Source organism: Indicator indicator, chromosome 19, assembly GCF_027791375.1.
Source record: "Indicator indicator isolate 239-I01 chromosome 19, UM_Iind_1.1, whole genome shotgun sequence".
NCBI classification, from domain to species: domain Eukaryota; kingdom Metazoa; phylum Chordata; class Aves; order Piciformes; family Indicatoridae; genus Indicator; species Indicator indicator.
Window position 1 is genome coordinate 1,280,590 of NC_072028.1, and position 26,994 is coordinate 1,307,583.

At 43.9% G+C, this 26,994-nt stretch overlaps 2 protein-coding genes across 2 annotated transcripts; both read right to left on the reverse strand.

Moving 5' to 3' along the window:
• Positions 1-522: 522 nt before the first annotated feature.
• Positions 523-9,861, reverse strand: LOC128973286 (fatty acyl-CoA hydrolase precursor, medium chain-like). The gene is made up of 14 exons (XM_054389553.1): positions 9,789-9,861; positions 8,767-8,971; positions 7,811-7,955; positions 7,168-7,301; positions 6,666-6,819; positions 5,810-5,911; positions 5,327-5,431; positions 4,543-4,683; positions 4,369-4,458; positions 3,279-3,426; positions 2,887-3,018; positions 1,463-1,535; positions 1,069-1,248; positions 523-965 (listed from the first exon to the last, which is right to left on the reverse strand). Exons 1-13 carry the CDS (start codon positions 9,859-9,861, stop codon positions 1,074-1,076), a joined length of 1,677 nt encoding a protein of 558 aa, XP_054245528.1. The 3' UTR covers positions 523-965; positions 1,069-1,073.
• A 2,558-nt stretch (positions 9,862-12,419) lies between these two features.
• Positions 12,420-26,658, reverse strand: LOC128973224 (fatty acyl-CoA hydrolase precursor, medium chain-like). The gene is made up of 13 exons (XM_054389478.1): positions 26,559-26,658; positions 25,618-25,822; positions 25,085-25,220; positions 24,629-24,762; positions 23,972-24,125; positions 23,659-23,757; positions 19,749-19,847; positions 19,133-19,273; positions 17,889-17,969; positions 16,389-16,536; positions 15,552-15,701; positions 12,731-12,803; positions 12,420-12,600 (listed from the first exon to the last, which is right to left on the reverse strand). The coding sequence occupies exons 1-13, from the start codon at positions 26,656-26,658 to the stop codon at positions 12,420-12,422; spliced, it is 1,701 nt and encodes a 566-aa protein (XP_054245453.1).
• Positions 26,659-26,994: the final 336 nt, after the last annotated feature.

Consider the following 26,994-nt stretch of genomic DNA (forward strand, 5'->3'; position numbering starts at 1 on the left):
ACAATCAAGATCAGACTTGGGCAGCCTGATCCAGATGGAGGTGTCCCGGCTGGCTGCAGGGAGGTTGGACAAGGGGACCTTGGAGGGTCCCTTCCAACCCAATGCACTCTGTGACACCTGGGGGTGCTGTGCACATCAGCAAGGCCTGCTGAGGCTGGAATCACACAGACAGTGTAGGCCTCACTCCCAAGGCCACTCTCACACACTTAAAACCACAACTCCACTTCTCATCTGTGTTTACCTTGCACGCTAACCACAGAAAAACTTCAAAACCATAAACCAGCCTGTTCTGCAGTGCAGGAGACTACTTCAAGATACTGCAAAACAAGCACAGAGCAGTCTGTGCAAACCCTAGAGCCCTGAGGCTCAGGTTCTGCAATGAAAGCTGCAAAATTCATAGCTGAAACCCTTTGGGCTGAAGCAAACTGGGCATGGTTCTGGCTTCTTGGATATAATTTAACCTCTTGGAATCAACATCCTCCACTTCGATCAAAGAAAAGGGAGTGCCAGAAATCCCAAAAGTAACATTTATTTAGAACAATTTGCAAAACAAGAAACAAGCAGAGATTTTCTGTCCTCATGTGTGACATGACAAGCTCGTCTCACAGATGGTTTTTGATGGATGCTCTGCTCCCTACAATTTGTTTCCAGTGAAAGAAGGTGGAGAGAGCCTGTAAGAATGACAACTGACCATTCTCTTCTGAAAGAAGAGGGGAATAAGCATACAGAATAATCTGACACTTGTGATGTATTCTGCATGGATAATTCCTTAGAGCTCTCAATATATTTGCCAATTTGCCCCTCCTGCTCACAGGAGGATTCTGCAGTTTTGATATCCACTGATGCCACTGATACCTACTGCCAGGGGTCTTTGTGAGCCTGAAAGATTGTGGGTTCATTAAAGAATGCTTTTTAGTTCCACCAACATCCCAGATTTCCCTTGATTCCCTCCTTCCACTGTGATTCTGTGAACAGATCACATAGTACAGAGTTAGGTGATTGGGAAGCTCTGCACATTGACAAACTCTGTGTTTTACTTCAGCTTTAAAAAGCAAACTGTGCCCTCACCACACTCATAAATCTGTGTGTTGTCTCTTTTCCTTCATCATTTGTTCTATGAGCTGCCTCCAAAACTCCATTTTGTCTTCTTTCAGTTTCTTGGATGCTTTTTGCACGAGGTCTATTCCCAGGTATTGCTCATCCAGATCATACTGAGGCCAATGGACCAGGTCTTCTCCGTTGGGATGTCTGGAAATCAGATCATGAAAAGTTAGCTTTCCATTTGCCTGTCAGTTGTTCTCTGGCTCCTGGGGTTGAGAGCATTTCAGAAAACCAACAGCAGCTAATGTTATGTGATTTATGTGATTCTAGTTCCTCCAGAGAGGGGCCATCCACAAGCTGACTGTTCCAGTGTCTGCCCACCCTCACTGCAGGGTTGGTGCCTAAGCATTATGATCCTCACCCATTTTTAGCAAAGTTAGTCCAGTATCTTATCATAGTTCTGCTAAGTTTGCTTTCTTCTTCTGTAGCTTGTCCTGTGAAGTGAAAGGGGAAATGACAACATTGAAAACTCAATCAACAAAATAGTGGCAGCTGCATCAATTCCAACAGACTGTCATCAGATCTACTTGTTAGGCTGGGTGATGGAGTTTTACCCAAGCAGAGCTCTAGGAGAGGACTGCAGTGGACTACTAAATGCAGAAATTGTTTATGCTGAGTCCAGTGTTTAAGAGAAAGTCTACCTTAAAGTGCTGTGGTTTAAGGAGACATACTGCTCTTTTACCTCTTCCAAAAGGGACGAGAGAATAACCCTCGCAGAAGGGATTGGATAGCATTTCCATTTAAACTTTCCTGTCCTATTTACAAAACTACAAAGAATATAAAATACACAAAAATCCATAGTCTGGGCTTAACACAGAAGCTCATTAAGCAAAACTTTCACAAACCTCCCTTTAAACCAGGTCAACAAACCCAGGCCTTCATATCACATTTATAGGCTGATGCCTAGGAAATTTCCAGAGTAATTAAGTAGAATAGTAGGAAGTAAATAATTGACCATTGGATGTAATATTAAAATAACGATAAGGTCTAAATAATTCCATTGGCTTGCTAACAGGGATAGAAGTTAATTGCATAAACAATTCACTCTCTTCACTTCTTCATTCTAGCTGCTACTGGCTAGTGCCTTTGCTAACCTTGGCTGTGTTCCTTGTTGTGGCTAAGTACTAGGAAGCTACACTAACTCCTTTTTCCTCTTCTCCTTTTTCCCTTCTATGGGTGCATGTGTGTGTGTTTATAAAATGTAAATATATATATTTTGTACATATTCATTGCATTTCATATATCTAGATTTTAGTTGGCTTGTAAATACAGCTTCACTTGCTTCCAACCTATCTGAGCTAGTCTGGTGATTTATTTTGGGGATAATTCTCCAAATTCATGTTTGCGGGGCAATTCCTAAACTCACCACACCAACCAAGCCTCTCTTCCTTCCACACCACACTGGTGTGACACAGCAAAAAAATCGTCTGGGCAGCTCCAGGCCCAAATTAGGGCACTACAGGCCTGACTGGCAGCAATGCCAAGCCTGACAGCTGGCCTCAGTTGCAGGAGATAAGAGCCTCTGCATCCTCCTGGGAGGAGAGAGGGAAGGAAAAAGGGAAGAAAACTGAAAGTGCAGCCAGTTTTATAGGGATGCAGGACTAATGGGAAATGAAATATATGGTCTGGTCAACCTCCTGGACAGTGTGGACCTTCTGGAGGTCTGTAACATTGTGGCTCTTAAAGGCACTTAGCCTCTGAACTACCAGATAAAGCCCCTCAGTAAGTGAAGCGAAGAACAATGCTGTTGCAAAAGGCATAGTGTAGTAAGCATGGATACATCACCAGCTAAGAAAGGCTTTCCAAAGACAAAGGCAATTTCAGCTCCATGATCTGCTTTCACAAACTCTGGCACCACCCCTGCCGCTGAGCTTGGTCGATGCTGAAATTCATAGAAGTAGACCTGGTTGCCAGCATCTAGTAGAAAATGGACAGAAGAGTGTTAGTCTAAGAGCTGAAAACACCTGCCACCAAAGAAGATGGAAGGTTGAAGGTTGGACCTGATGATCTTCCAACCTTCATGATTGTATGGTAAGAGAAACTTCCATTACAGCTGTTTGACAAAATGAAAGCACTCTCATTTTTTTGGAGCATGAAGCATGCTGCATGGTGTCCACAAACACAGCCCAGGATGGAACTCCACAGTTCTTTTGAGAGATGTTGAGCTGGAGACTCACCTCTATGGTATCTGGCCACTTCAACAGCTGGGGAAACAAACATAAAGTCTCCTATTGCACCAAGAAGACCATCTCGCACCTCAGCACGGTTTTCTGCCTTCCCAATGTACTCCTTGTATACTTGGTCAACAATTTCAGAACTAGCAGCCTGAAATGAACAATGAAAATACTTCTTGTAGTGATGAAGAATAGAATAAAGAGTAACAGCACTGAGTGTGCCATCTGCACATCCCTGGCTAAGCAGAGAAAATCCTCAGCTGTACCAGACTCTGCTCAGAGCTCAAACTGGGGAGTTACATAGCTGCCAGATATGGCTGCTCTCACACAAGAGAGGTTTGCAGGGTCTAAAGATCTTTAGCTAAGCATCAGTCAGTGATGCTGATAAGTAGTGGGACCCTCATGTGAAAACAGAAATCCTGCTGGATTCAACACAATTCAGTTCTTGTGGGTGGCCACAATTTACATCCTTTCAGAACAAGCCTGGCTCTGCCTTTCCAAGGGCATGTTCGATATCTGTGACATTGAATGATCCATGGCAAGTCAAGGCCATGTTTGTCAAGTCCTTCATTCTTGCCTAATACTCTGGGACTTTATAAGTGTAGTCATTTTGGGAGGGCACGATGGGACCAAAACACCAAGAATCTTATAAGTGACAGGGAAACAAACCTCAAGAAACCTGAGCGTAGGACCCTGGGCCATTTTAAACATCTCAGATGATCCTTTCTAGCTCCAGCTATTGCTTGGGGTGGGGGTACCCTATAGATCTAGTGGCATACCTGCTTGCACCATGCATGTCTAGGGAATCTAAAACGTCTCAAGAGACCTATGTGTAGGTAAGTGAATCACTGCTGATTTCCACAGAACTCTTTAAAAAGAGAGGCATTTAGGATAGAAATTTAAATGGGGCTTGATATTTTCAGTTGCCAGTGGCATGAGGAGTACACCAAGTCTACTGCCCACCACTACCTTGTGGTAGGAAGATATCAAATAGAACAAAGTTTGCTTCTAATATATACCCCTCTAGGAGTACAAATGTAGGAGCAGAGCAGTGGAGAGGCAGCACTGATTCATTCTGAAAATGGTCTCTCACCTTAGGTCCTAATATCAAGTTTTTCTGCAAAAGCTGATATGCAACATCCTTATCCAGACCATCTCTCAAATCAGGGAAATTCCTCATCATCTGCATGATACAGAGAAGCATCTTTGTTAGAACAGCTCCTGTTAACAAAATGATATCTAAAGAACAACATTAAGAGTCTCTTACCATAGGAAGTCCCCATCCAAACTCCCAGTTATTTACTCCTATAATATATGGAACTGGATTGATCATTTTTTCAGATAGTAATTCCCTGGGGGTCTTTGGCAAAAATACACCATCTGGACAGCCACCAATGAACCCCAAAGGCTGAGGGGGAAAAAAAAAAAAAAAAAAAGAGGAAAGCTTCATTAATACACAGATTTTGCTTCCAGGAAAATGAAGTGGGTTTGGGGGTTTTTTGTTTGTTTTGATTTTTTCCCCCTACTAATTAAGTGCCAAATGAAAATAGAAGTAACAGTATTTAAGCCATCCCTAAATTTTCTCTGACAGATTTTCTGCAAATACTATGTGAAGATCAGCATTATGTCTTCAATGTTCGTGAGCCACAAGTCATGTCCAATTTACATCTTAGTTCAATCCTTATTTGGATGTGTGGAGGATGTGTGGTACAGTGGGGATGGAAAAATAATTTGTGTTCAAAATGCAAAGGAAGGTGGAACCCTGACGTGTGAGCAGACACAGTATGTTGTATTAATTAATTTCTCAGGAGAAACTGTGACAGTTCCCACACTCTTTTCCCTTCCCTGGCACAGCATGACACCAAAACACAAAGAGCTCAGAGGGCCTGCCGGATGAAAGGGAAGGAACCTGTTCACAGTTTTCAGGTGCCAAGGAGGTCAAATGTTACTCTCACTTCCAGTTCTCCTGATGTTACAACACACCAGCAGCCTTCTCTGTTGTGGTTAGATCTGAGAGGTGATTTCAATGCCAGAAGTCTAATCTCACCTACCATTTTTAGTGTTATCTCGATTATCTCTTCTTCTGTTTTTCCTCTTAAGCATTCCACCATTGCAGCTGAATTGGATTTGTCACAGCCAGCAACAGCAGCAATCCTCTGCAATCAATAAAAAACAAAGACTCACTTTTTCATGTACTTCCCATAGAAGGCCCCATGTGCCACTGAGCCTGAGATTCCAGCAGGAGGGAGTCTCAACTTCTGCACAAGGATCACTGAAGTCAGACAGATTCCAGATGCAGTGGCAGGGAATAGGGAGCAGCCTATTCCAGAGTCTCACCACTCTTGTGCTGAAGAACTTCTTCCTAAGATCCAGTCTAACCCTGCTCTCCCTTAGCTTCAAACCATTCCCCCTTGTCCTGTCTCCAGTCACCCTCACGAAAAGTCCCTCTGCAGCCTTCCCGTAGGATCTCTTCAGAAACCGGAAGGCAGCTCTAAGGTCCCCCTAATTACCACAAAATACCACAAGATACCCACTTGTGCTTCCTCCTGGGGCTGGTCAGTGAACAGAAGCCTGACTGCAGTGCCACTCTCTGAAATGGCCTTGTGGAACAAGCCTTTTGCCAGGGGAGATAAGACCTGGGAAAGAGAAGGAGCCAACATTACCAGCACGCCAAGCATTGTGTTCTGATCACTGCCTTAAGACTGCAGCATCAGGAATTTCAAAAGCAAATGTCCTAAGAGTGTTACTCTGCAGCCTCTGCTCATAGCTACACCCAGGGCTTTGGCAGAGCTATCAGGGAGGAGCTCATGCCTGCCTGTTCCCTTCCCAGAGCACCTTGCTTCCAAGACTTCACAGAACGGCTGCAAGCCAGGTATGCATTGATTTTAGCTGTGCCCAAGACAGCCTGGCTGTGCTGCAGAAGGGGAGTAAAGAACTATTGGCCAAAGGGCAGGAGTTAGGAAACAGGAATTTTATCACATGCATCCCTGAACCCTGGCTTCATGCTGTGATCTGTCATGGAATCACAGAATGGGTTGGGTTGGAGGGGACCTTAAAGGTCATCCAGGTCCACCCCCCTGCCATGGGCAGAGACACCTCCCACTAGCCCCGGTTGCTCCTGGCCTCATCCAACCTGGTCTTAAACAATTCCAGGGACAAGGCATCCACAGCTTCTCTGGGCAGCCTGTTCCAATGCCTGACCACTCTTGCACCAACGTAATTTTTCCTCATCTCCAACCTAAGCCTCCCCTGGCACAACTTCAGGCCATTTCCTCTTGTCCTATTTACTATCAGATCATCACTTTTCATGCAAGTGTTAAAAGTGAATGTGGACAGTGTTGGGTTTCTTTCCCCCCCAAGTAGTTACATTCAGCATTACTGTGAACTTACAAGAGCAGAAACACTGATTCCTCCTGCAGATTCTCCAAAGATAGTGACAGCTCCTGGGTCTCCTCCAAAATGGAGGATGTTCTCCTGAATCCACTGAAGAGCTGCTACTTGATCCAAATACCCCCAGTTCCCCCGGGCATGCTGATCACCAGTGCTGCACAAAAAGAACAGATTTGTTTAAATGCTCAGCACAAGAAGCACAAAAAAGGCAGGGAGACAAACTCTCTGTGGGGGAAGAAACCAGCTGCCATTCTCTACACAGAGCTGCTCTACACAACTGAAAAAAGAAATGGCTCAGAAAGTGTTGAGATTACAGTAGCAATTGAACCACAACAGGCTTGGAAGCTGACCTGGGACTTGTACAGAGTTCCCAGCTCTTGCACGTGCCAATCAGAAATGCAGAGTTGGTTTGCCTAAGCAAATATCTGCACAGCTCTTCACCAAGGCTTTGCACACATTGCTTTGGAAGTCACTCAGCAAAAGCTGAGCTAAAAGAGCTTACCTAAAATAGCCAGGGATACCCAGTCTGTACTGAATGGTTACAACCACCACGTTGTCAAAGGCTGCTAGTGCTGAACCGTCATATGATGAAGCTGCTCCCAAAACTAATGCACCTCCATGGATCCATACAAGGACCTGCAATGACAAAACCAGAAACCGCCCCACATAGATAGAGCTGCCAGTGAGAAAAACGAAATGCAAACCAAAATATCATATTTTGTGGTGTTTCATTCCTGACTCTTTCAGAGTTTGTTTCACAAATTACACAATGGATTGGGTTGGAAGGCTCCTTAAACATCTTCTAGTTTCAGCCTCCCCTGAAATGGGCAGGGACAACTTCCAGTAGCCCAGGTTGCTCAAGGCTTTATTCAGCTTGGCTTTGAACACCTCCAGGGAGGGGACATAATAGAATTCTTTCAAATCTGACGCCTGCGTGTCACAAAAGGACATTGACTTTATTAATTATCCACTGCCTCATGACATGGCAGAGATTCTTGAGAGGAGATCAAATATCACCTAGCAATAAAATCTTACTGGGGCTAAGAATGTAACCTGATCAATATCATTACAAACCAGCTCCTCCACGTCTGCAATCAGCACAGGTTGCAGGGAAATTATTTTGCTAGAGGTTTTATTTTGCTTACGGGCAGCTTCTCTGGTGCCTCTGTAGAAACAGGGGTATACACATTGAGGTATAAGCAGTCCTCAGACACTTGGAGAGCAACTTTTTCTTTTCTGTTAGTAACAATATCTGACACGTATTGTCCTAGGGCTTTATCCTGTAGACACCTGAAGAAAGGAGAAAGCAACAATCACAGAAATCATTAAAACCTCAAAGCTATCAGCTGTAGCTTTTTTTACTTCCATGACCAGGTGCAAACTAGAAACCAATCTCTGGTACATGTCTGGGTTATCAGCAGCACAAAACATTGCCTTCTTTCACTTAAGGTGTTTTCTTCCTCTGACCTGGCTTTAAGGAGAGCTGTAAAAAGGAGCCACGGCCTGCAGCTGTCAGCCTGCTCTGGGCCTAAGGCTTTGGACCAGTTGTGGCCTGGTCTTGCAAGGGTTTGGCCTAGGGAGGCCTGCAAGGCCCAGTTGCAGAACTGGGCAGAGACTGAATTCTGATTTCATGAATACAATGTATATAGTTTCCTTTGTGCCTTTATGTATTTACTTCTGTAACTACTATTCCCATGTCACATCCAATCCTGTGTGAGCATTTTTATTTTATTCCTAGGGGGAGTGTGGGGGTAAAATCTCTGTCTGCTCAAACCAAGACAGCTGTAAACAGGAGCCACAGCCTGCAGCAGTACAGTGAGATGCAGATCTGCTTTTGCATGCCTCCAAATATTACAGAATTATGGCTTAAGTGACTTCAGTGACAATGCAGCTTCATTAGTTCACATTTTCAAAGGCTTTTACCATAAAGCAGCTTAGAGAGATGTCTTTCACAATGCATTCCCTGCAACAGCTGCAGGTGGTAAGGAGATGGCCCCAAGAAATTTCTCTCTGTGGCCTGTGATTGCCCTGCACATCAGTGTCCTGCAGCTGCACACAGTATAAAACCATTTAACAACAAGTGGCTTTGTCACTGTCTTACATTGGTGGGTAGGAAGTGGCATCTCTGACACCTTTCCATGGCTCAGGTGGCTGGGGTTCAGAAAACCTCAGTGGTCCAAGTGGAGGCTTAGCAAAAGGAAGTCCCAGAAAGACATTGACACTCTTCTCGGCTGCATCTACGTGGAACTGGTACCCTCGGACTCTCCCGTAGTTGGTCTCCACTTCTGGTTGCTCTGCTTTTTGCCCTGGGGGATGTGAGCACAAAGTCCCATTGGTGCTCTATTTCTGTCTGCAGATTTCTAAGAGCTTTAGCTACTTCTACACTCCCCTGCTCTTTGCATAAACAATTCATTGTCATGCAGAAGGCTTCACCAAACTCCAATCAGCATAGCTAACATTATTGCAGCCTTCCTTTGGAGGGGCTTGTCTGTATGATCTCCCTCAGGTCTATCACCTGCCTTCTCTTGCTATGCACATACATTCATAATTGCATAGAGATCTTAGTGCTTTGTCATGCAGGTCGGCAGCTCAAAGTCCAACAAATTGCTCTCGTTAAGAAGTGGCATTTCCTACGGAAGCAAAGCTCTGTGAGCACACACAATCTATTCTGGAGCCTTTGACAGCACACACAGCCAAGAGAAAAAGCTTCTACCATACCTGGAAAGAGTCTGGCAGGTACAGCTACTGCTAACATTCAAGTAAGGTTAGTCATGAAATCATTTAAGATTAGGGAAGATTGGACACGGAAGATCAGTGTCAGAGTTCTCCACACCCAATTACCAGTGTGGGAGAGGGGGCTGCCCAGCCTCAGCACACAGGGTCTGGGGATCAGGAATTTGATTATGCTATTTGCAAAGCAAACAAAAAGGCAAAGAAGACACAAACGACTGAAACACAGATCACGAAAAGAAATTAATTACTCCCAGCTACTCAGAGTTGATTTCTGCGCAGCACGGGGGGTGCCCAGCTACTCAGAGAAAGCTGCGGTCCCCTCGGTGAGCCAGCGGCACATTTGCTGACTCCTTAGGGAAGGCGATAAGGAAAACCCCGTCCGAAGCTTACCAGTAGCTACCAGCGCTGTGCCCGCGATGGTGAGCATCAAGGACAGCAGTGTCAAGCCCTTTCCAGTTGGCATTTTGCAAGACAGTCCAACATTTCCCTGCCTGGTGTGCTGCCTTTTATACTCGGTCAGTGGAGCTGTTACGCAAGGCCAGCGCTGATCAGCAAAGCGAAGGCGGAGCTGTGGCCAGGGCAGCTGCCCTGCCTATGAGCCACTCCTCCCGGGGCGATTTGTAGTCCTCTGAAAAATCAGGAAAGATTATGAGCTTCTGTGTGAACTCACGTTTGTCATGGGAACAGATATGGAGCAGAGGACAGAGATGAGAGATGGCTGAATAGAAACATAAGAGATCTTCTGCCCACCTTAACTAAGAGCTTGTGGTTTATGGAAACTTTGGGCACTGCCTTTTTGTCTTTTTTCAGTTTTGCAAGGCTCAGTAGCTCTTGCCTCAGAAAGGCTGCTTTGCAATCTTATGTCATGAGCATTGTCAACTGTTTTAGAGATGCACTTACTGCTTTCCCCTCTGCTTGCAGCTAAGGAGGCTGTAGAGGCTCAAGGTCATTAAATCAGTTCAGCACATATCTTATAAACATTGTAGCTGTGTCCTGTGGCTGTGCTTGTGGACTTTACTCCACATCTTGCTCAGGAGATCTGCACAGATGTGAAGTTAATTTTTCTAAAGTTCCACAGAGGTGGTCTGGGATTGTTCTGCACTGCTGTGGAAGTACAGTCTACACTGTGTTGTGAGGTGTGTTGAAATTACAGCAAGGGTGGGGAGACACTGGAACAGGTTGCCCATGGAGGTTGTGGATGCCCCCTCCCTGGAGGTGTTCAAGGCCAGCTTGGATGAGACCTTGAGCAACCTGTGCTGGTGGGATGTATCCCTGCCCATGGAACAAGGATGGATCTAGATGACCTTTAAGGTCCTTTCCAACTGAAACTATTCAATTGATGTATGAGTCTATGTATGCTCTGTCAGGTGGAAGGATTGGACACAAGTTCCTGGAATGCAAGGGATAGAGTTTGGGATCAGTTACCTTCTACCTTTATCTATGTGATAAAGCTTTTCTAGAACCTAGAGCAGAAGTACTGCGCAGCAGTGAACTCTGCCTGCTTGCTTGAATTGTGTCTCCACTTACCTTGGACTGCTTTGGTTCCTGGCATGGCAAAATTCTTTCCATGCAAGGTGGAACTGCAAGAATCCCTGCTCGTGACTAGGCCTCCACCCTGCTGGGCACGCACGCCTCAGCTTACTTGCGACCTGAAACTACAGCACTCCTCTACTACAAAGCCAGATGCTGTGCCCTCTACTTGCTGCTCTCTCCTCTTGCTGTAACAAACTTGATTTATCTCCATTACACATTTATTTTCCATCTTCTGATCTTTACTGAATTCACTAAACTCTATCCTTTCCCTTTATTTTCTAAGCCTTACTCTTCAATCTTTGTTCTACTTTGTACTTCTCCCTCAAGTACTGGTTCTAAAACCTGTCCCACCCACATCATGGGAGCTACAGTTGTGAGAGCTACAGTTCTGACAACATTCCCAGTGCAAACCCTGTCAATCTTATTCATAATTAGGTAATAAAGAAATGGGATTTTAGATCCCTGCACCATTACCTGCAGATACTTTGTATGGATCTACAGGCATCACCTCTGCAAATGTGGATGGCAAAAACTAAACTGGTGGAATCTGGAGACAGTGCTACAAGTCTGGCAAGTGGAACTCCTGAATCCTTTTTGGCATTTAACAGAGAACATTTGGTGACTTACCCTCAATCAGTGAACAATGTAGAATTCTGGGATCAATCAAAAAACCTCCTGCCAGATGATGACCTTTACCTCTTTATACTTTAATGCACTTCTACCTTTCTTGATTTCAATAGCTGAAAAATAGAGACAAACATCACATTTATAGGCTCATGCTTGCACAACAGCTCACAACTGCACTTCCAACATCAGCATTTTTTCTGTGCATATTCCTGCAATACCCTCTGTTAATCTCCTTTACAAGGCAGTGGCACAGCACCCCAGAGGAATTGTACATAGAATAGGTGGTAATGAAGGCCTGACCCAGAAATGGTAGACACAGAAAGCATGGAAATAAAGTTGATCCTTCTAGGGCAGTTACTGCTAAATTTAAGAGGAAAAAAGTCTAAGTAGTAGAGATTGGCTCTCCCTTTCTAAGTATCCCTGCTGTTACAGACCATGTATCAGACAGAAATAGGCTCTCTCATCTGTAAAACTGACTTACAAAGCAGAATATTCTTTAGTTTTTTATTGTTTGCTTCTGCAGAGGACATTTCTGTATCTAAAGCAGGCCGAAACTTCTGCTAATCAGGTCTTTATTGATTTCATTTTCTTAAAGACAACATTGCTGCTATATTCTGTCTTCAGGGAAGCAACAGGTAAAGAGGAACAGCGGGGGATCTGGTGTTTGTATTCAATAAGTGAGGCTTCAGGGAAAAGCAAAGCATCACACAGGGTTTGAAATAGATCAACTGCATTTATTACAGTGAATAATTGCAAATATGACACCTGTTAAAAGAAGGGAAAAAATTTTATCCTCAAAACTAAGTAATTTCTTTTACTCTCCTAATACTTTGCATATTATGTGTATGTTGAGGCTGTAAATTATAACTCTGAATGAACCTTCTTTTTTTGGTCTTTTGTCTTTTCAAACACCACCTCCTTCCAGAAATCTACCTTCTTTTCTTTCAGCTTGCTGCCTTTCTTTTGCTTGAGGTTTATCTGTAAGTATTCTTCATGCAGGTTGTAAGATGGCCATTCAGCCAAACCCTCTCCATTAGGATTTCTGGAACCAAGAAGAAAGAAAGAGTTAATGCCCTTCACATTCACAGAAGTTAAGACTGAATCAAGAAAGCAGCAAACTCACTAGGAGTCAATTCAACCACAAGAAGTGTGATGAATCTCATGGTTCTTACCCAGTTCGAGCAAAGTTAGCCCAGTACTTCATTAGAGTTCTGCTGAGATTCTTTTCTTCCTCTGTAACCTCACCTGAGAGACAAAATAAAAATGGATTCTTGTGTGTGACAAATCTAAACATTGCTACCACAGAAGCAGCATTTCAGTCTGTGAATATGTTATATTCACAGTCAAGTTTTCAGCACCCTTTATGAATGAGAGTAGCATAATTATCTTTATTCCACAAACTAGGGAAATAGGGGACAAAGAAATGAGGTGATGTGCCTGTGGCTTTTCAGGAATCCAGAAAGAACCCCAAAAAAGAGCCCACATGTCCTGAGTTCCACTGCAACTCAAGAAGAGGCCATGTGGTTTAGTTTCATTCCAGCCTTGTGTATTTGAAATTCTCCCTATTATTCACAGAATCACAGAATGTTAGGGGTTGGAAGGAACCTCTGGAGATCATCCAGTCCAACCCCCCTGCCATAGCAAGGTCACCCAGGGCAGGTCACACAGGAACACATCCAGGTGGGTTTTGAGCATCTCCAGAGAAGGAGACTTCACAACCTCCCTGGGCAGCTTGCTCCAGGGTTCCAGCACACTCACAGTGAAAATGTTTTCCCTTCTGTTCCCGTGGCACCTCCCTTGCTTCAGCTTGCACCTAGTGCCCCTTGGCCTGTCATTGGACATCACTGAGCAGAGCCTGGCGCCACCCTCCCCACACTACCCCGCACAACTTTATCAACAGCAATGAGGTCACCCCTGAGGGTCCTCTGCTCCAAGCTCAAAAGCCCCAGCTCCCTCAGCCTCTCCTCATCACGGAGATGTTCCACTGCCTTCAGCATCTGGAGTCTTTCAAGCAGTTCCCTTATTGAACTGAGAGGCCCAGAAATGGACACAATGTAAGCAAAGATTTGTTCCTTCTGATACCAAACAATGTCATTCTGTGGCTCAACACCTCATTCATTGAGATACACCCCCACATTTGCCCACTGTATCAGCTATGTGAAAATAATTTTAGTTACAGTGTACTCTTAATTAAAAATGCACCTCAATATAGCAGAAAAATATTTGCTATTTTAGTGCTCTCAGTAAATTCTGGCAAATAAAAAAAGAACTGTAAAATGTTCTTTTAGTGTAGGATGACATCAGTGAAAAAATCAATACTAGCAAAATCCATACAAGCAAAATCAATGTAATAGACTAACAAATGGGCTTACAGCACAATTGAATAGCTCCAAAGTTCAGAGGAGTAAAAGGAAATACTTTCACCTGTGCAGGCTTTGAAACAGACTATGAACTGCTATGCAAACGACAAAAATAAAAGCAGAAAGAAATGCTGACTTAACTTAAAATAGGCAGAATTTCTGTGGTTCACTGTCAAAATAAGAACTGTTTCTAATTAGTTTCACAGGAAAGAAAATGCCTTGTCCTGAGTCTGGTTGGTTTAGGCATATGCAATTAAAGCAAACTGCTGGGTTCATAATATTCCTGAGGATGTGACCTCTTGTCTGACAGGTCAGTGACTGCCTGCATCAAGAGAAGCACAGCCAGCAGGTCAAGGGAGGGGATTCTCCCCTGTACTCCACTCTGGTGAGACACCACCTAGAGTACTGCATCCAGTTCTGGAGCTACTATTACAAGAAGGATCTGTAGGTGCTGGAATGTGTTCAGAGAAGGGCCACAAGGATGAGCAGAGGGCTGGAGATCCTCTGCTGTGGAGACAGACTGAGAGAGTTGGGGTTGTTCAGTCTGGAGAAGGCTCCAAGGAGACCTTATTGTGGCCTTCCAGTATCTGAAGGGGGCTACAAGAAAGCTGGGGAGGGACTTTTTAGGGTTTCACAGTATCACAGTGTATCAGAGGTTGGAAGAGATCATGAGGTCCAACCCCCGTGCCAGAGGAGGTAGTGATAGGACTAGGGGGAATGGAGCAAAACTAGAAGTGGGTAGATTCAGATTGGATGTTAGGAAGAAGTTCTTGACAATGAGGGTGGTGAGACACTGGAACATGTTGCCCCGGGAGGTGGTGGAAGCCTCATCCCTGGAAGTTTTTAAGGCCAGGCTGGATGTGGCACTGAGCAACCTGATCTAGTATGAGGTGTCCCTGCCCATGGCAGAGGGGTTGGAACTGGATGGTCCTTGAGGTCCCTTCCAACCCTGACAGTTCTATGATTTGGATTCAAAGCTTCCAGAATCCTGTGAGAATGCCCAAACTGAGAAAGTGAAGGCTCTTAACCCTTTCTCAATGGACCAGTTCCATTTTGAAGAAAAAGCTGAAACAATGAGACATGGAACAAAATAATCTTTAACCTAACCATTAGATCTTCATGCAGAAAATCAAGCACAAGGGTTCCAAGCCTTGCTCCACTCAACACACCTGGACCTCTATGTGCAAAAGAGACCAAGTCCCCCATGCTCTGGAGCCAGACAGCCCATGGGATTTCCTGGAAAGAAGACATTAACTTGAATCACTCAGGAAAAGAAAAGAGCCCAGATTTCCTTCTTCTCAAGCACTCCACTAATCCTATGCAATTTAATTGACCTTACCTTCAATTGATTTTCCAGCCAAAGCTTTTTTTATTGGCAAATTCACAATCAGTGCTGGTGATTTTTTTTTCTAGCAAATGTCCTACTTGCTTTATTGTTGATGAACAGCAAAGGGTAGATGATAAAGGATGGAGAAGACAGCAAATCAGTGTTAAACAAAGTCTGTAAGATCTAGAAGGGTTATACTTTGGTCTCACTGTTAATACAGCTGATTAACATGGAAATACTACTATTGAACAGAGTCATGCCAGTGTTACAAGAGTTATTTCTAAGTGAACACTGAATGTTCCTTACTACGTAGCTGAATGTCCCCAGTCAGATATGGTCCTCCAAAGACAAAGCCAACTTCATCTCTGTGGTCAGCTTTCACATACTCTGGTTTACTGTCCCAGTAGGAAAAGGGCCGGTGCTGAAATTCAAAGAAGTAGGCAGGAGCTCCAGACTCTGAAAGACAAAACATTTAAAGAAATGTAAAGAAGAAAATTGAAAGGAAACATAACATTTAAAGAAGAAATAACATGTAAAGAAGAAAGCTGACACCAGCAGCTTAAAACATTACTTTAAATATGCCCAAAGCTTTACACATTTTTGATGCAATGTTGCTTTCAAATATGTATTTTTAATTCCAAATGACAAACTCATAGCACATAAATTAAAAAAAAAAAAAAAAAAGAGAAAGATTGACCCTAGGAACACTTAGAGAAAAGAAAATAATATCAAATTGTTTTCCGGTTCTGTGTGTTTTGGGACGGTTTGTCTATACTTAAATATCAGGAAATCTCCAGCCTACAGAACTGCTGACTTCCCAAGCAGCGGTGGGCCAAAGGACAAATTCCAGCTTGCTTTTAGATCTTTTCATTTTGAATCCTGTATATCTCAGAAAACATCCACCTGTGTTATCATGTTCTGTTCTCAACACAGTGTGACCATGAGCACAGGTGCAAGACATCAGTGCCAAGAGAAAGGATTAATTGCTTCACACAACCCTGCAGACTTATATCACTCTTCACCCTGGAATTCCCAGGAGGAATCTCAAGAAGGCTGCCTACACACAACAGGATTCGTGTCCACATCATTCGATTCAGCATGTAGTAAGAGGTTTGAACATCCTGCTGGTGTGGATTAGCTCACCCCTGTGATAGTTCAGTACTCTAATGGATGGCATGACAAATGCTGCATCTTCTAACAAGTCCAGAAACCGGTCCTGTAGCTCAGCAGGATCATCTGTGGTTCCTATATATTCATCCAAGATCACAGGCAGGAGCTCTGATGGTGTATTCTGAGAGAAAAAAAGGGAAACAAGAAACCAACAGAAAAAATGATCACTTTCTGAACTGACAGCTAAAAATGGCACCTTGTAAGCTTTGGAGATTGGCCAAAGGCACAAAGGTCCAGTGTAGCACTCATGTTGATAGGAAATGGTAAATAAAATCTATTCTGACTTTCTTTTGGGGGAAAAAAAAAACCCAAACACACACCACCAAAACCCAAGGCAGACAAACCACCTCGGGTGAAATTTATAGCAGACTTAGGTGCATTAAAACTCTACAGGAACTGACAGCATCCAGCAGCCTCTCCTGATAAAAATTTGGCTTCTGTTTCCTTCAGGACAAAAGAGATGGGAATAACAAAAGTAAATTCTTTGAGTCTTTGAAGGACTCATGGGCCATTAGACTACAGGGCAAGATCAATGGGATCTCCAAACACAGCCTAAGGTTTTAGCCTTAGAATTTGCTGCTTGAAAGATAAATTTCAAAACTAGAAGTGCAAAGTAACTGCTTAAAAAGTTACATTTAATATAAGGTAAACATATGTGAAAAGCCAGCCTTGAAAGCCATCAACTTTACTAAAACATGTCCAGAGAAGGGCAACGAAGCCGGTGAGGGGCCTGGAACACAAACCCTATAAGGAGAGGCTGAGGGAGCTCGGGGTGTTTAGCCTGGTGAAGAGGAGGCTCAGGGTGACCTCATTGCTGTCTACAACTACCTGAGGGGAGGTTGTAGCCAGGTGGGGGTTGGTCTCTTCTCCCAGGCAACCAGCACCAGAACAAGAGGACACAGTCTCAAGTTGTGCCAGGGGAGGTATAGGCTGGATGTTAGGAGGAAGTTCTTCACAGAGAGGGTGATTGCCCATTGGAATGGGCTGCCCAGGGAGGTGGTAGAGTCACCATCACTGGAGATGTTCAGGAGAAGACTGGATGAGGCACTTAGTGCCATGGTCTAGTTGATTGCTTAGGGCTGGGTGATTGGTTGGACTGGATGATCTTGGAGGTCTCTTCCAACCTGGTTGATTCTATGATTCTAACTAGATTAGCCATCAGCTACCATCAGATTAGGGAAACTATGACAATAATCCTACATACAAATACAGGAGAGAAAAAAATGTTGTTTCAGAGGTCAAGAAGGCAAAAGGCATTTCCCAAAATCCCAGGCCTGACTCAAGCCTCTTTCTGTACAACTCCATACACTGTAGTCATAGAATCACAGAATGAATCATAGAACATCTTGAGTTGGAAGAGACCTTAAAGATCATAGACTCTGTAAAATTTCAAGAACACCAAGCCTCACAAATCTGTTGTGTGCCTCCAAAAAAAATGCCACTTGTGGAGCGAATGGGTGCAGCAGTACTTACTATGAATGGTTGTAAAAGCTCTATAGTTGAAATGATTGATTTCCTATCTCCTACTTCCTTCAAACCTGGTATGCTGGATGCCTGTGTGGAAAAAAAGGAATCTTATTAGTGCCATCCAACTTCTCCAATCTTTTTAACATTGCAGCTGCATGATTCCACTTCATTCTTATTTCTGATGTTTATTTCTGAAGCATCACATCACATGCAAAAATGTAATATGATGCAGCAACTGTCTTGCAGAGCTGCTGTTTACTGCATTGGAGCAGAACTGAAGCCAAAAGCTGTCTCAGAGGCTTCTTTTCCCTCTGGTAGGGAAGATCTTAGAAGTAACTGGCAGCCTCTCTGCTTCTAGTCCACTTGTTTGAAGCTTTTGAAGTAAAGAAAAGGCAATGCTCCCCCTGTTTTAGAGCATTACATAAAATGACTCTTCTGTCTGCAAAATGCATTAGAACAGATTTCACTTTTACATTTGCCTTCTTGGACTGAGTACCAGCACACTCCTGAAGACAGGCAGCTACTACACAGGTTCCAAACAAAAGCTTTGTGCTACACAGATGGAGTAATGAAAAATTAAAGAAACGAAGAAAAGAGAGCAAGAAGGAGAGAGGACACCAACCCATCCCCTGCAGTTTTGTGCAATTGCTCATTCTTTTTGGAATTACCCATGGAATGCATATGAGAAAGAATTTATGCTCTGAGAAGGGGTTGGACACTTGCATTGTCTCCCTGCTCTGTCCCCAGAGGAGACTGTCAGCTGATAGATCTTTCTGCATGGTGACAAGGAACAGAGGGACAATGACATGGCCAGCAGTCAGAGTTCAGCATGACATACAGGGTAAGCTGCTTAAGGTGATCAGTGCCACATTTCTAAACATTCTATGTATGAGTCCTGAACGTTGTGTGTGGTGGGAGCAGAAGAAAAGAAAGAAAAGCTTTCACTTTTCTTCCAGTAACAAGCCTTTGACTGTAGCATTCTGTTTCCTCTCTCTGCCTGGATAAGGGATTGACATTTTGGATGTGACAAGGATGTCCATGCAGTTCAGCTTGCAGGATGAAGCCTGTCTCACTCTTTTGTGACCAGCTGGCTCTGGGTCACTACAGAACCATAATGCAAAGTTTACCTTTCAAATACTTCCAATAACGCAAAGCCTCTTTGGTCATTCTTAAAGGTGTCCTACCAGCAAATATTTTCTGAGTTGCCTGCATCAGTTAATACAAACATTAAAAAAAAATAAATAAATTACAGATCTAATATTCCAGCCAAATTCATTGTTGGTGACTCCTATCATATATGGGACTGCATTAAATTCTTTTCCAGCCAATATCTCTTCAGGCGACTTGTGAAGAAACACTCCATCCAAAACTAAGGGTAGAAATGGGATATCCTGAAAGAGGATGACAAAAAAGATGAAATTACTTGTTAAGAGTATTTCCCATTTCCCCTTCAAATCAGATAATGAAGTGTTCACATTTAATGTTCCAAGTACAAAAATAAAAAAGCTTTAAGAAATCTGAGTATCTACACCCAGTGTAACATAAATTTACAGTTGGGCATAAGAGTATCAAATGCAAGCCTGGTTGTGTCATGCTATGGAATAAAGTAATGGTTTCCTGCCCCTGTGCTGCTTCTAGCTGACATGAAAGCATACATATGCTCAAGCCTTGCTCATACTTTACAGGTGCTGGAACACCTCACTGAAAATTCTTAAAAATAAATGATGTGAAATCACTTCAATATTCAGGAAGTATTTTGACAAAAACTAAAAATCAACTTTGGAATAGGCCAACAATGAGCTCCAGTCAAGGGCTGAGCTAAGCATGCCATTAAGAACCTCTGTTAGGAGTTAAAGTGTCACCTACCTTGCTCTTCAAGAGTAAGTCCTCTGCTTCCTGCTGCCTTAAGCAGTTTAGCAGTGAGAGCGAACTGCTTGACTCACACTTAAATACACTTGCAATTTTCTGCAAATCATTAGCAAAGACAAGAACTGTTAGCTCTGAGGTGGTCTTTCAGGCATGTAGAAATAGGAAATATTATACACAATACTGCTAGTAGTTTATTACAAGAGCAGATTTAGGTGGGCTTGATAGGTCTTTGAGTATTTTCTTTTACTAGTACCACTACAGTTTGAACATGGAGTGAAATTATTCTGGTATGCTTCTCTTTCTTGCTATACTTCACTGTTCTATGACTAACCTTGCTGTAGAGAGAACACAAAGTTGTCAGATAAATCAAATAAGGAAAGAAAAATTCATAAAATCATTTATTCATGAAATACTTCCTTTATTAGCACCTGCTAATAAAAAACCTGCTGTTGAAGGAGGAGAAATGGAAAGGTACTCAGAGAGAGGAAATGAATCCTCAAAGTTTTTTTAGTTTGGGGGTTTTATTTTAAAATGAATTTACTTCAAATAAAGGCCCTCCATAAAAGACCATAGCTGACTAAAAACTGGAGGCCTCTTCTAGATTCTAATTAAACTTCCCAAAAGAAATGTCAGAGTTACTAAATTACAGTGTGCATGTGCCCAGCTTGGCATGTGTGCAACTGAAAATACCTAGGGTCAGCACGCAGGTTTATAATCATGTAACTCTACAATCTATTCCCAACACCAAATAAGGTTGAAAATAGACTATTTGAATGGAAATTTACTTATTGCCAATCTATAAATTTATAGGTATGCCATGAAAAAAATTTGTTCAACTTTGTAGCATAATATACAATATACAAATATAGAATCATAGAATCAAGAAGGCTGGAAGAGACCTCAAAGATCATCGAGTCCAACCTGTCACCCTAAACCTCATGACTATCTAAACCATGGCACCAAGTGCCACGTCCAATCCCCTCTTGAACACCTCCAGGGATGGTGACTCCACCACCTCCCTGGGCAGCACATTCCAATGGCCAACCACTCTCTCTGTGAGGAACTTTCTCCTCACCTCCAGCCTAAACCTCCCCTGGCGCAGCTTGAGACTGTGTCCTCTTGTTCTGCTGCTGGTTGCCTGGGAGAAGACACCAAACCCCTCCTGGCTACAACCTCCCTTCAGGTAGTTGTAGACAGCAATGAGGTCTCCCCTGAGCCTCCTCTTCTCCAGGCTAAACAGTCCCAGCTCCCTCAGCCTCTCCTCATAGGGCTTGTGCTCAAGGCCTCTCATCAGCCTCGTTGCCCTTCTCTGGACATGCTCCAGCAATTCAACATCTTTCCTAAACTGAGGGGCCCAGAACTGGACACAGTACTCAAGGTGTGGCCTAACCAGTGCTGTGTACAGGGGTACAATGACCTCCCTGCTCCTGCTGGCCACACTATTCCTGATGCAGGCCAGGATGCCATTGGCTCTCCTGGCCACCTGGGCACACTGCTGGCTCATGTTCAGCTGCTGTCAACCAGTACCCCCAGGTCCCTTTCCACCTGGCTGCTCTCCAGCCACTCTGACCCCAGCCTGTAGCTCTGCATGGGGTTGTTGTGGCCAAAGTGCAGCACCCGGCACTTGGATTTGTTGAATGCCATCCTGCTGGACTCTGCCCATCTGTCCAGGTCAAGGTCCCTCTGCAGAGCCCTTCTACCTTCTAACAGATCAACACCTGCTCCCAGCTTGGTGTCATCTGCAAATTTACTGATGATGGACTCAATCCCCTCATCCAGATCATCAATAAAGATATTGAACAGGATGGGGCCCAGCACTGATCCCTGGGGGACACCACTAGTGACAGGCTGCCAGCTGGATGTGGCACCATTCACCACCACTCTCTGGGCTTGGCCCTCCAGCCAGTTCCTAACCCAGCGCAGAGTGCTCCTGTCCAAGCCACAGGCTGACAGCTTGGCCAGGAGTTTGCTGTGGGGGACAGTGTCAAAGGCCTTGCTGAAGTCCAGGCAGACTACATCCACAGCCTTTCCCACGTCCACCAGGCTGGTCACCTGATCATAGGAGATCAGGTTGGTGAGGCAGGACCTGCCCTTCCTAAATCCATGTTGGCTGGGCCTGATTCCTTCAGGTATGCAGTGATTGCCCCCAAGACAATCTGCTCCATGATTTTCCCTGGCACTGAGGTCAGGCTGACAGGCCTGTAGTTCCCAGGTTCTTCTGTTCGTCCCTTCTTGTGGATGGGCGTCACATTGGCCAGTTTCCAGTCTTCTGGAAGTCCAGTGAGCCAGGACTGGTGGAAAATGATGGAGACAGGCTTGGCCAGCTCATCTGCCAGCTCTTTCAGCACCCTAGGATGAATCCCATCAGGTCCCATGGACTTGTGAATATCCAAGTGACTCAACAAGTCTCGAACTAATTCCACATGGATTTCAGGAGTACAACACTGCTCCTTGACCCCATCAACCAGCTCAGGAGGCCAGTTATCCTGAAGTCCTCCTGCCTTACTGTTGAAAATGGAGGCAAAGAAGGTATTTAGAATCTCAGCCTTCTCCTCATCCTTAGTTACAATGTTACCCTCCAGGTCCAATAAAGAGTGGAGGTTCCTCTTGCCCCTCTTTTTAGCATTAATATATTTATAAAAATGCTTTTTGTTGTCCTTCACAGAAGCGGCCAGTTTAATTTCTAACTGTGCTTTTGCCTCTCTAATTTTTCTCCTACATGATCTAGCAACATCCTTAAACATATCACTAGTTGCCTCCCCCCCTTTCCAAAGGTGATAAACCCTCTTTTTTTCCCTTAAATCCTTCAGGAGCTCCTTGCTCATCCAGGCCGGTCGTCTTCCCGCCGGCTCGTCTTACGGCATGTGGGAACTGCCAGTTCCTGTGCCTTTAGGAGCTCCTGTTTGAGGTAGGTCCAACCATCCTGGACCCCTTTGTTCTTAAGGGCTGTTACCCAGGGAACTTTCTGAATAAGTTGCCTGAACAACCTGAAGTTTGCCCTCCGAAAGTACAAAGTGAGGGTTCTGTTAGTGCTCCTCCCTATTTCCCTGCATATTGAGAACTCCACTATCTCATGGTCGCTGCACCCTAGACAGCCTCCGACCATCACATCTCCCACCAGCCCTTCTCTATTTGAGAACAGCAGATCAAGCAGAGCCTTACCCCTGTTAGGTTCACCTAAGAGCTGCATCAGGAAGTTGTCATCCATGCACTCTAGGAACCTTCTGGACTGTCTCCTCTCTGCTGAATTAAGTTCCCAGCAGATGTCTGGTAGGTTAAAGTCCCCCACAAGGACAAGGTCTGATGATCTTGAGACAGCTTCCAGCTGCTTATAGAATATCTCATCAGCCTCCTCGTCCTGGTGGGGTGGTCTATAACAGACTCCAACCAGGATGTCAGTTTTGTGCGGCCTCCCTCTGATTTTAACCCACAAGCATTCAACCCTTTCATCTGCAACCTCAAGTTCTGAGGCATCAAAGGATTCCCTAATACACAGGGCCACCCCTCCTCCTCTTCTCCCTTGCCTGTCTCTCCTAAAGAGCTTATAACCCCCCAGTGCGGTACTCCAATTGTGAGAATCGTCCCATCATGTTTCTGTGATGGCAACTACATCATAGTTCTCCTGGTGAACCAAGAGTTCCAGTTCATCTTGTTTGTTGCCCATACTGCATGCATTGGTGTACATGCACTTCAGCTGGGCTGCTGATTTCACCAGTTTATGTGGTCCTCCCTCCTCTCCAGGGAGACTGGTTTCCACACCCACCCCCTTCAGACCTAGTTTAAAGCCCTCCCAATATAATAGATAATAGATAATCAGATTTCCCCCTCTTCCCAAATTATCAGATATAAGAAATATGCTATTTTAGGTTATAAAACATTTAAAATGGAAAAAAAAAAAAAAGCTTACCTTAAGATCTGTTGAAATTAAAGGTTTATCAGAGTGGACAATAATTCCACTCTCTGATATTGCTTTATGAAAGAGCCCCTTTGATAAAGGGGATAAAACCTGCCAAGAAGAGAACAACAAGAAGTATTTTCTCAACATTAAGGTCCTTATTCCATAACTTAACGCTTGATTCAGTGGGGGATTAGATATTTTTAGGTGCCTAGAGGGGAAGTGTCCAAATTTAGCACAGATTTAGCATGAAATGTTACACTGACTGAGTTTTGGAATTATTTTTTTTAGACTTTACTTTTTAGTGTCTCTACTGCATGCCTACATGTGCAAAAACAGAGCAAGATCCTGCAGATACACCAAAGAGTGTGACAGATCCTGGATCTCCACCAAAGTGTTCAATGTTTTCTTGGATCCACCAAAGAGCTGCTACTTGATCCAAAAAGGCCCAGTTCCCAGGAGCGTGTTCATCACCAGTACTGAAAGAAAAGCATTGCAATGCCAGCTTCTGAAGAAATGCAAGAGTTCTGCTGGTAGCACAAAAAAATCAATCTCACCAATTTACATTCTGTGCAAAGTGTCATATTTGACCAGCAAAAGATCCATATGGCCCTGCTGACCTAAAGCCCTCCACAGTCAGATCTAAGCCCCACTGACTTATTTGCCTCTGCTATTTGTTCACCGATCACAGATGGAGTTTTGGCCTTTCCACACCAATGGCTGGAAATAAAGGTGAGAACAAAGACCCTATCCAGAACCAAAGAAGGTCACCTATGATTTGATAGCAGGCTACAACCAAACAGCAGCACAAATGGAATTATGTGGATATTTCTTAAGTCCTGCTGTCAGTGAATTCTGCACATTCAAACCACTTTAACAGTGGGAAGCTGGTAGAGAAGCTCAGCTGATATAGAGAACAAAGTTCCCCATGCTTTAAACATGATAGGAAGTATTTTGTAACAAGAGAAATGGGTCATCTTACTTGAAGAATCCAAGGAGTCCAAGTCTGTACTGAATGATTACTACCACAACATTCTCGTAGGCTGATAGTGCAGAGCCATCATACCTAGCAGCACCACCAAATATGAAATTGCCTCCATGGATCCACACCATTACCTCAGAGAAAAGAAAAGGTGAGACTCTTTATACATTGTTTGGTAGATTTCATAGAATCAGAGAATGCCTTAGGTTGGAAGGGACCTTAGAGACCATCTACTCCAACTTCCTTTAGAAAAAGGAAGACAACAGCAGAGAATTGGGAGATCCAAATCACCCAAAGCTCAGCAGGAGCTAAAGTTTCTGTTGGTGGACTTTGACTTTTACATAGTAAGATTATTTTTGCTGATGGAGCATCCCATTTTCAAAAGCAATTAAGTGACTTAAGAGCTATCAATAGGTGCAAACTTTGTACAAGGTGTTTGCACAAGGGGTCACGTACAGGTAACTTGCCCTTGTTCGCAGCAGCAGGGCTGTAAACATTCAGATACAAGCAGTCCTCGGAAATTTGGACGGGAAAATGTTTTTCTTTGAAGTTTTTCTCAGCTGTTTTCAGCAGGGACAGGTCCTGAGGACACCTCCACAAAACAAAGGAATCTTGACTATTAGTAGGAAAACTGCAGTAGCAACAATCTAACAAGAGAGAAAACACTTTCTTTTGCCCTACAGACTGAATTCCCACAGCATGCTCAAACTTTGATTTGCTGATATACAGTTAGAGGTGCAACCTGTCAAAGCAGAGCTTTGTACTTCTACTTAAAAGCTGAATTATTTCAGCTGAGAAAATGCAATTTCCAAAGACAGGAATTTCCCAGGAATCCTTTGAGACTCCTAGCCCCATAGCTCTTAGGAAACATTTCAGTACTGGCAGCATATTCACTACCAGTCACTATAAGCCCATCCCCAAACATCAGACCTCTGTAACCTGACAAAGGTGAGCAGATCCTATACACAAACCAACTGAGCAGCTCTCACAGTGGTGGGTAAGAAGTGGCATCTCTCAGACCATTCCAGGGTTCAGGTGGTTCAGGTGAGGAAAACCTCAAAGATCCAACAGGGGCTTTTGCAAAAGGAATCCCAAGGAAAGCATTTACAAGTCTGTCTGTCCCCTTCACGTTTGTTTGTATCCCTTTGAGCCGTCCATGTGTGATAGTCACTTCTGGCTCAGCTCCATTCTTTCCTAAATAACACATAAAGATTACAAAAAAAATCAGAATTTAAATTGCATAATTGTCTAACAGACTTTAATGTAGCATTTTTTTACTGATTTTAGTTTAGAAGATTTGAGCTTATTCGATTTCCTTCTATTTTAATTTCATTTTGTGCAACAACACCCCCCCCCGCCATTCAGTCACTGTGCAAGAGCAAACAGCAACTGTCAAACTCATCAATATTTGCTGAATTTAATCATCCAACAAGAGCTTTAAAAATATTTTGCTTAGATAATTCAGAAATGGTTTTGCTTTCTTTAAGAAAGCAAGCTTCACTTTAATAAAATCCTCTCAGCAATGCTTTCCTCTCATAAAATCAGGTTGCTGGAGTTTTTTCCATCAAGCTCATAAAGGTACTTTTGCAACTGCTAACAGAAGTATAAGAGCTGCACTGCCTTTGAAAATTACCACACTGCCACTTGCTTCCCCAACAGCAATAACAACAACAGGTTTTGTGTCTCACCTACGCCAGCAGTGATGAATGCTATGCAACAAAACAAGGAAATGTGACTTTGAGGAGCCATTTTTCACCCTTGTTTGCTCTCTGTCTTCTGGTTTCACAGAAAGGAGAATGATACAAAGGTCCCTGTGAGCAAGGACTGGAGTTAAATTCCCTTATGAATGTGTGCTGAACTAGGCAGTTTTAGAGGTAAGCTTACAACACAGTGTAAATAAATCCCTCGGTGGGAAGCCCCTAAGCAGTACCTGATCCCGAGATTGGATGGGCTGAAAATGACCCAGCACCACCTGTGACAACAAAAGGTCTAATCATAACCAGCAATGTGCCCTTGTGGGCCAGTGGCATGGTGGGGTGGGTTAGACGAGCTGTAGTGAGTAGGTCTAGAGAGCTTCTCCTCCCCCTCTACTCTGCCCTGATGAGGCTGCAGCTGGAATATTGTGTCCAGCTCAGGGCCCCTCAGTTCAAGGACCTCAGGAACTGCTTGAAAGAGTCCAGCAAGGAGCCACAAAGCTGCTGAAGGCAGTGGAACATCTCCCTGCTGAGGACTGGCTGAGGGAGCTGGGGCTCTTGAAGCCTGAGGGGTGACCTCATTCATGTTGATAAAGATGTGAAGGGTAAGTGTTGGGAGCCAGGCTCTGCTCAGTGACGTCCAAAGGGCACTGGGTGCAAGCTGGAGCAGAG

Excerpts from the sequence above, each read along its gene's own strand:
- LOC128973286 (XM_054389553.1), bottom strand. The coding sequence starts at position 9,861 with ATGCCAACTGGAAAGGGCTTGACACTGCTGTCCTTGATGCTCACCATC. Across the intron at positions 6,820-7,167 it reads GGTATCCCTGGCTATTTTAG|CACTGGTGATCAGCATGCCC; the intron begins GTAAGCTCTTTT and ends CTTTTTGTGCAG. Across the intron at positions 3,019-3,278 it reads AGTGGCCAGATACCATAGAG|ATGCTGGCAACCAGGTCTAC; the intron begins GTGAGTCTCCAG and ends ATTTTCTACTAG.
- LOC128973224 (XM_054389478.1), bottom strand. The coding sequence starts at position 26,658 with ATGCCACTGGCCCACAAGGGCACATTGCTGGTTATGATTAGACCTTTT. Across the intron at positions 24,763-25,084 it reads CGAACAAGGGCAAGTTACCT|GTAATGGTGTGGATCCATGG; the intron begins GTACGTGACCCC and ends CTTTTCTCTGAG. Across the intron at positions 12,804-15,551 it reads TGGGGACATTCAGCTACGTA|GTGAGGTTACAGAGGAAGAA; the intron begins GTAAGGAACATT and ends TTTGTCTCTCAG.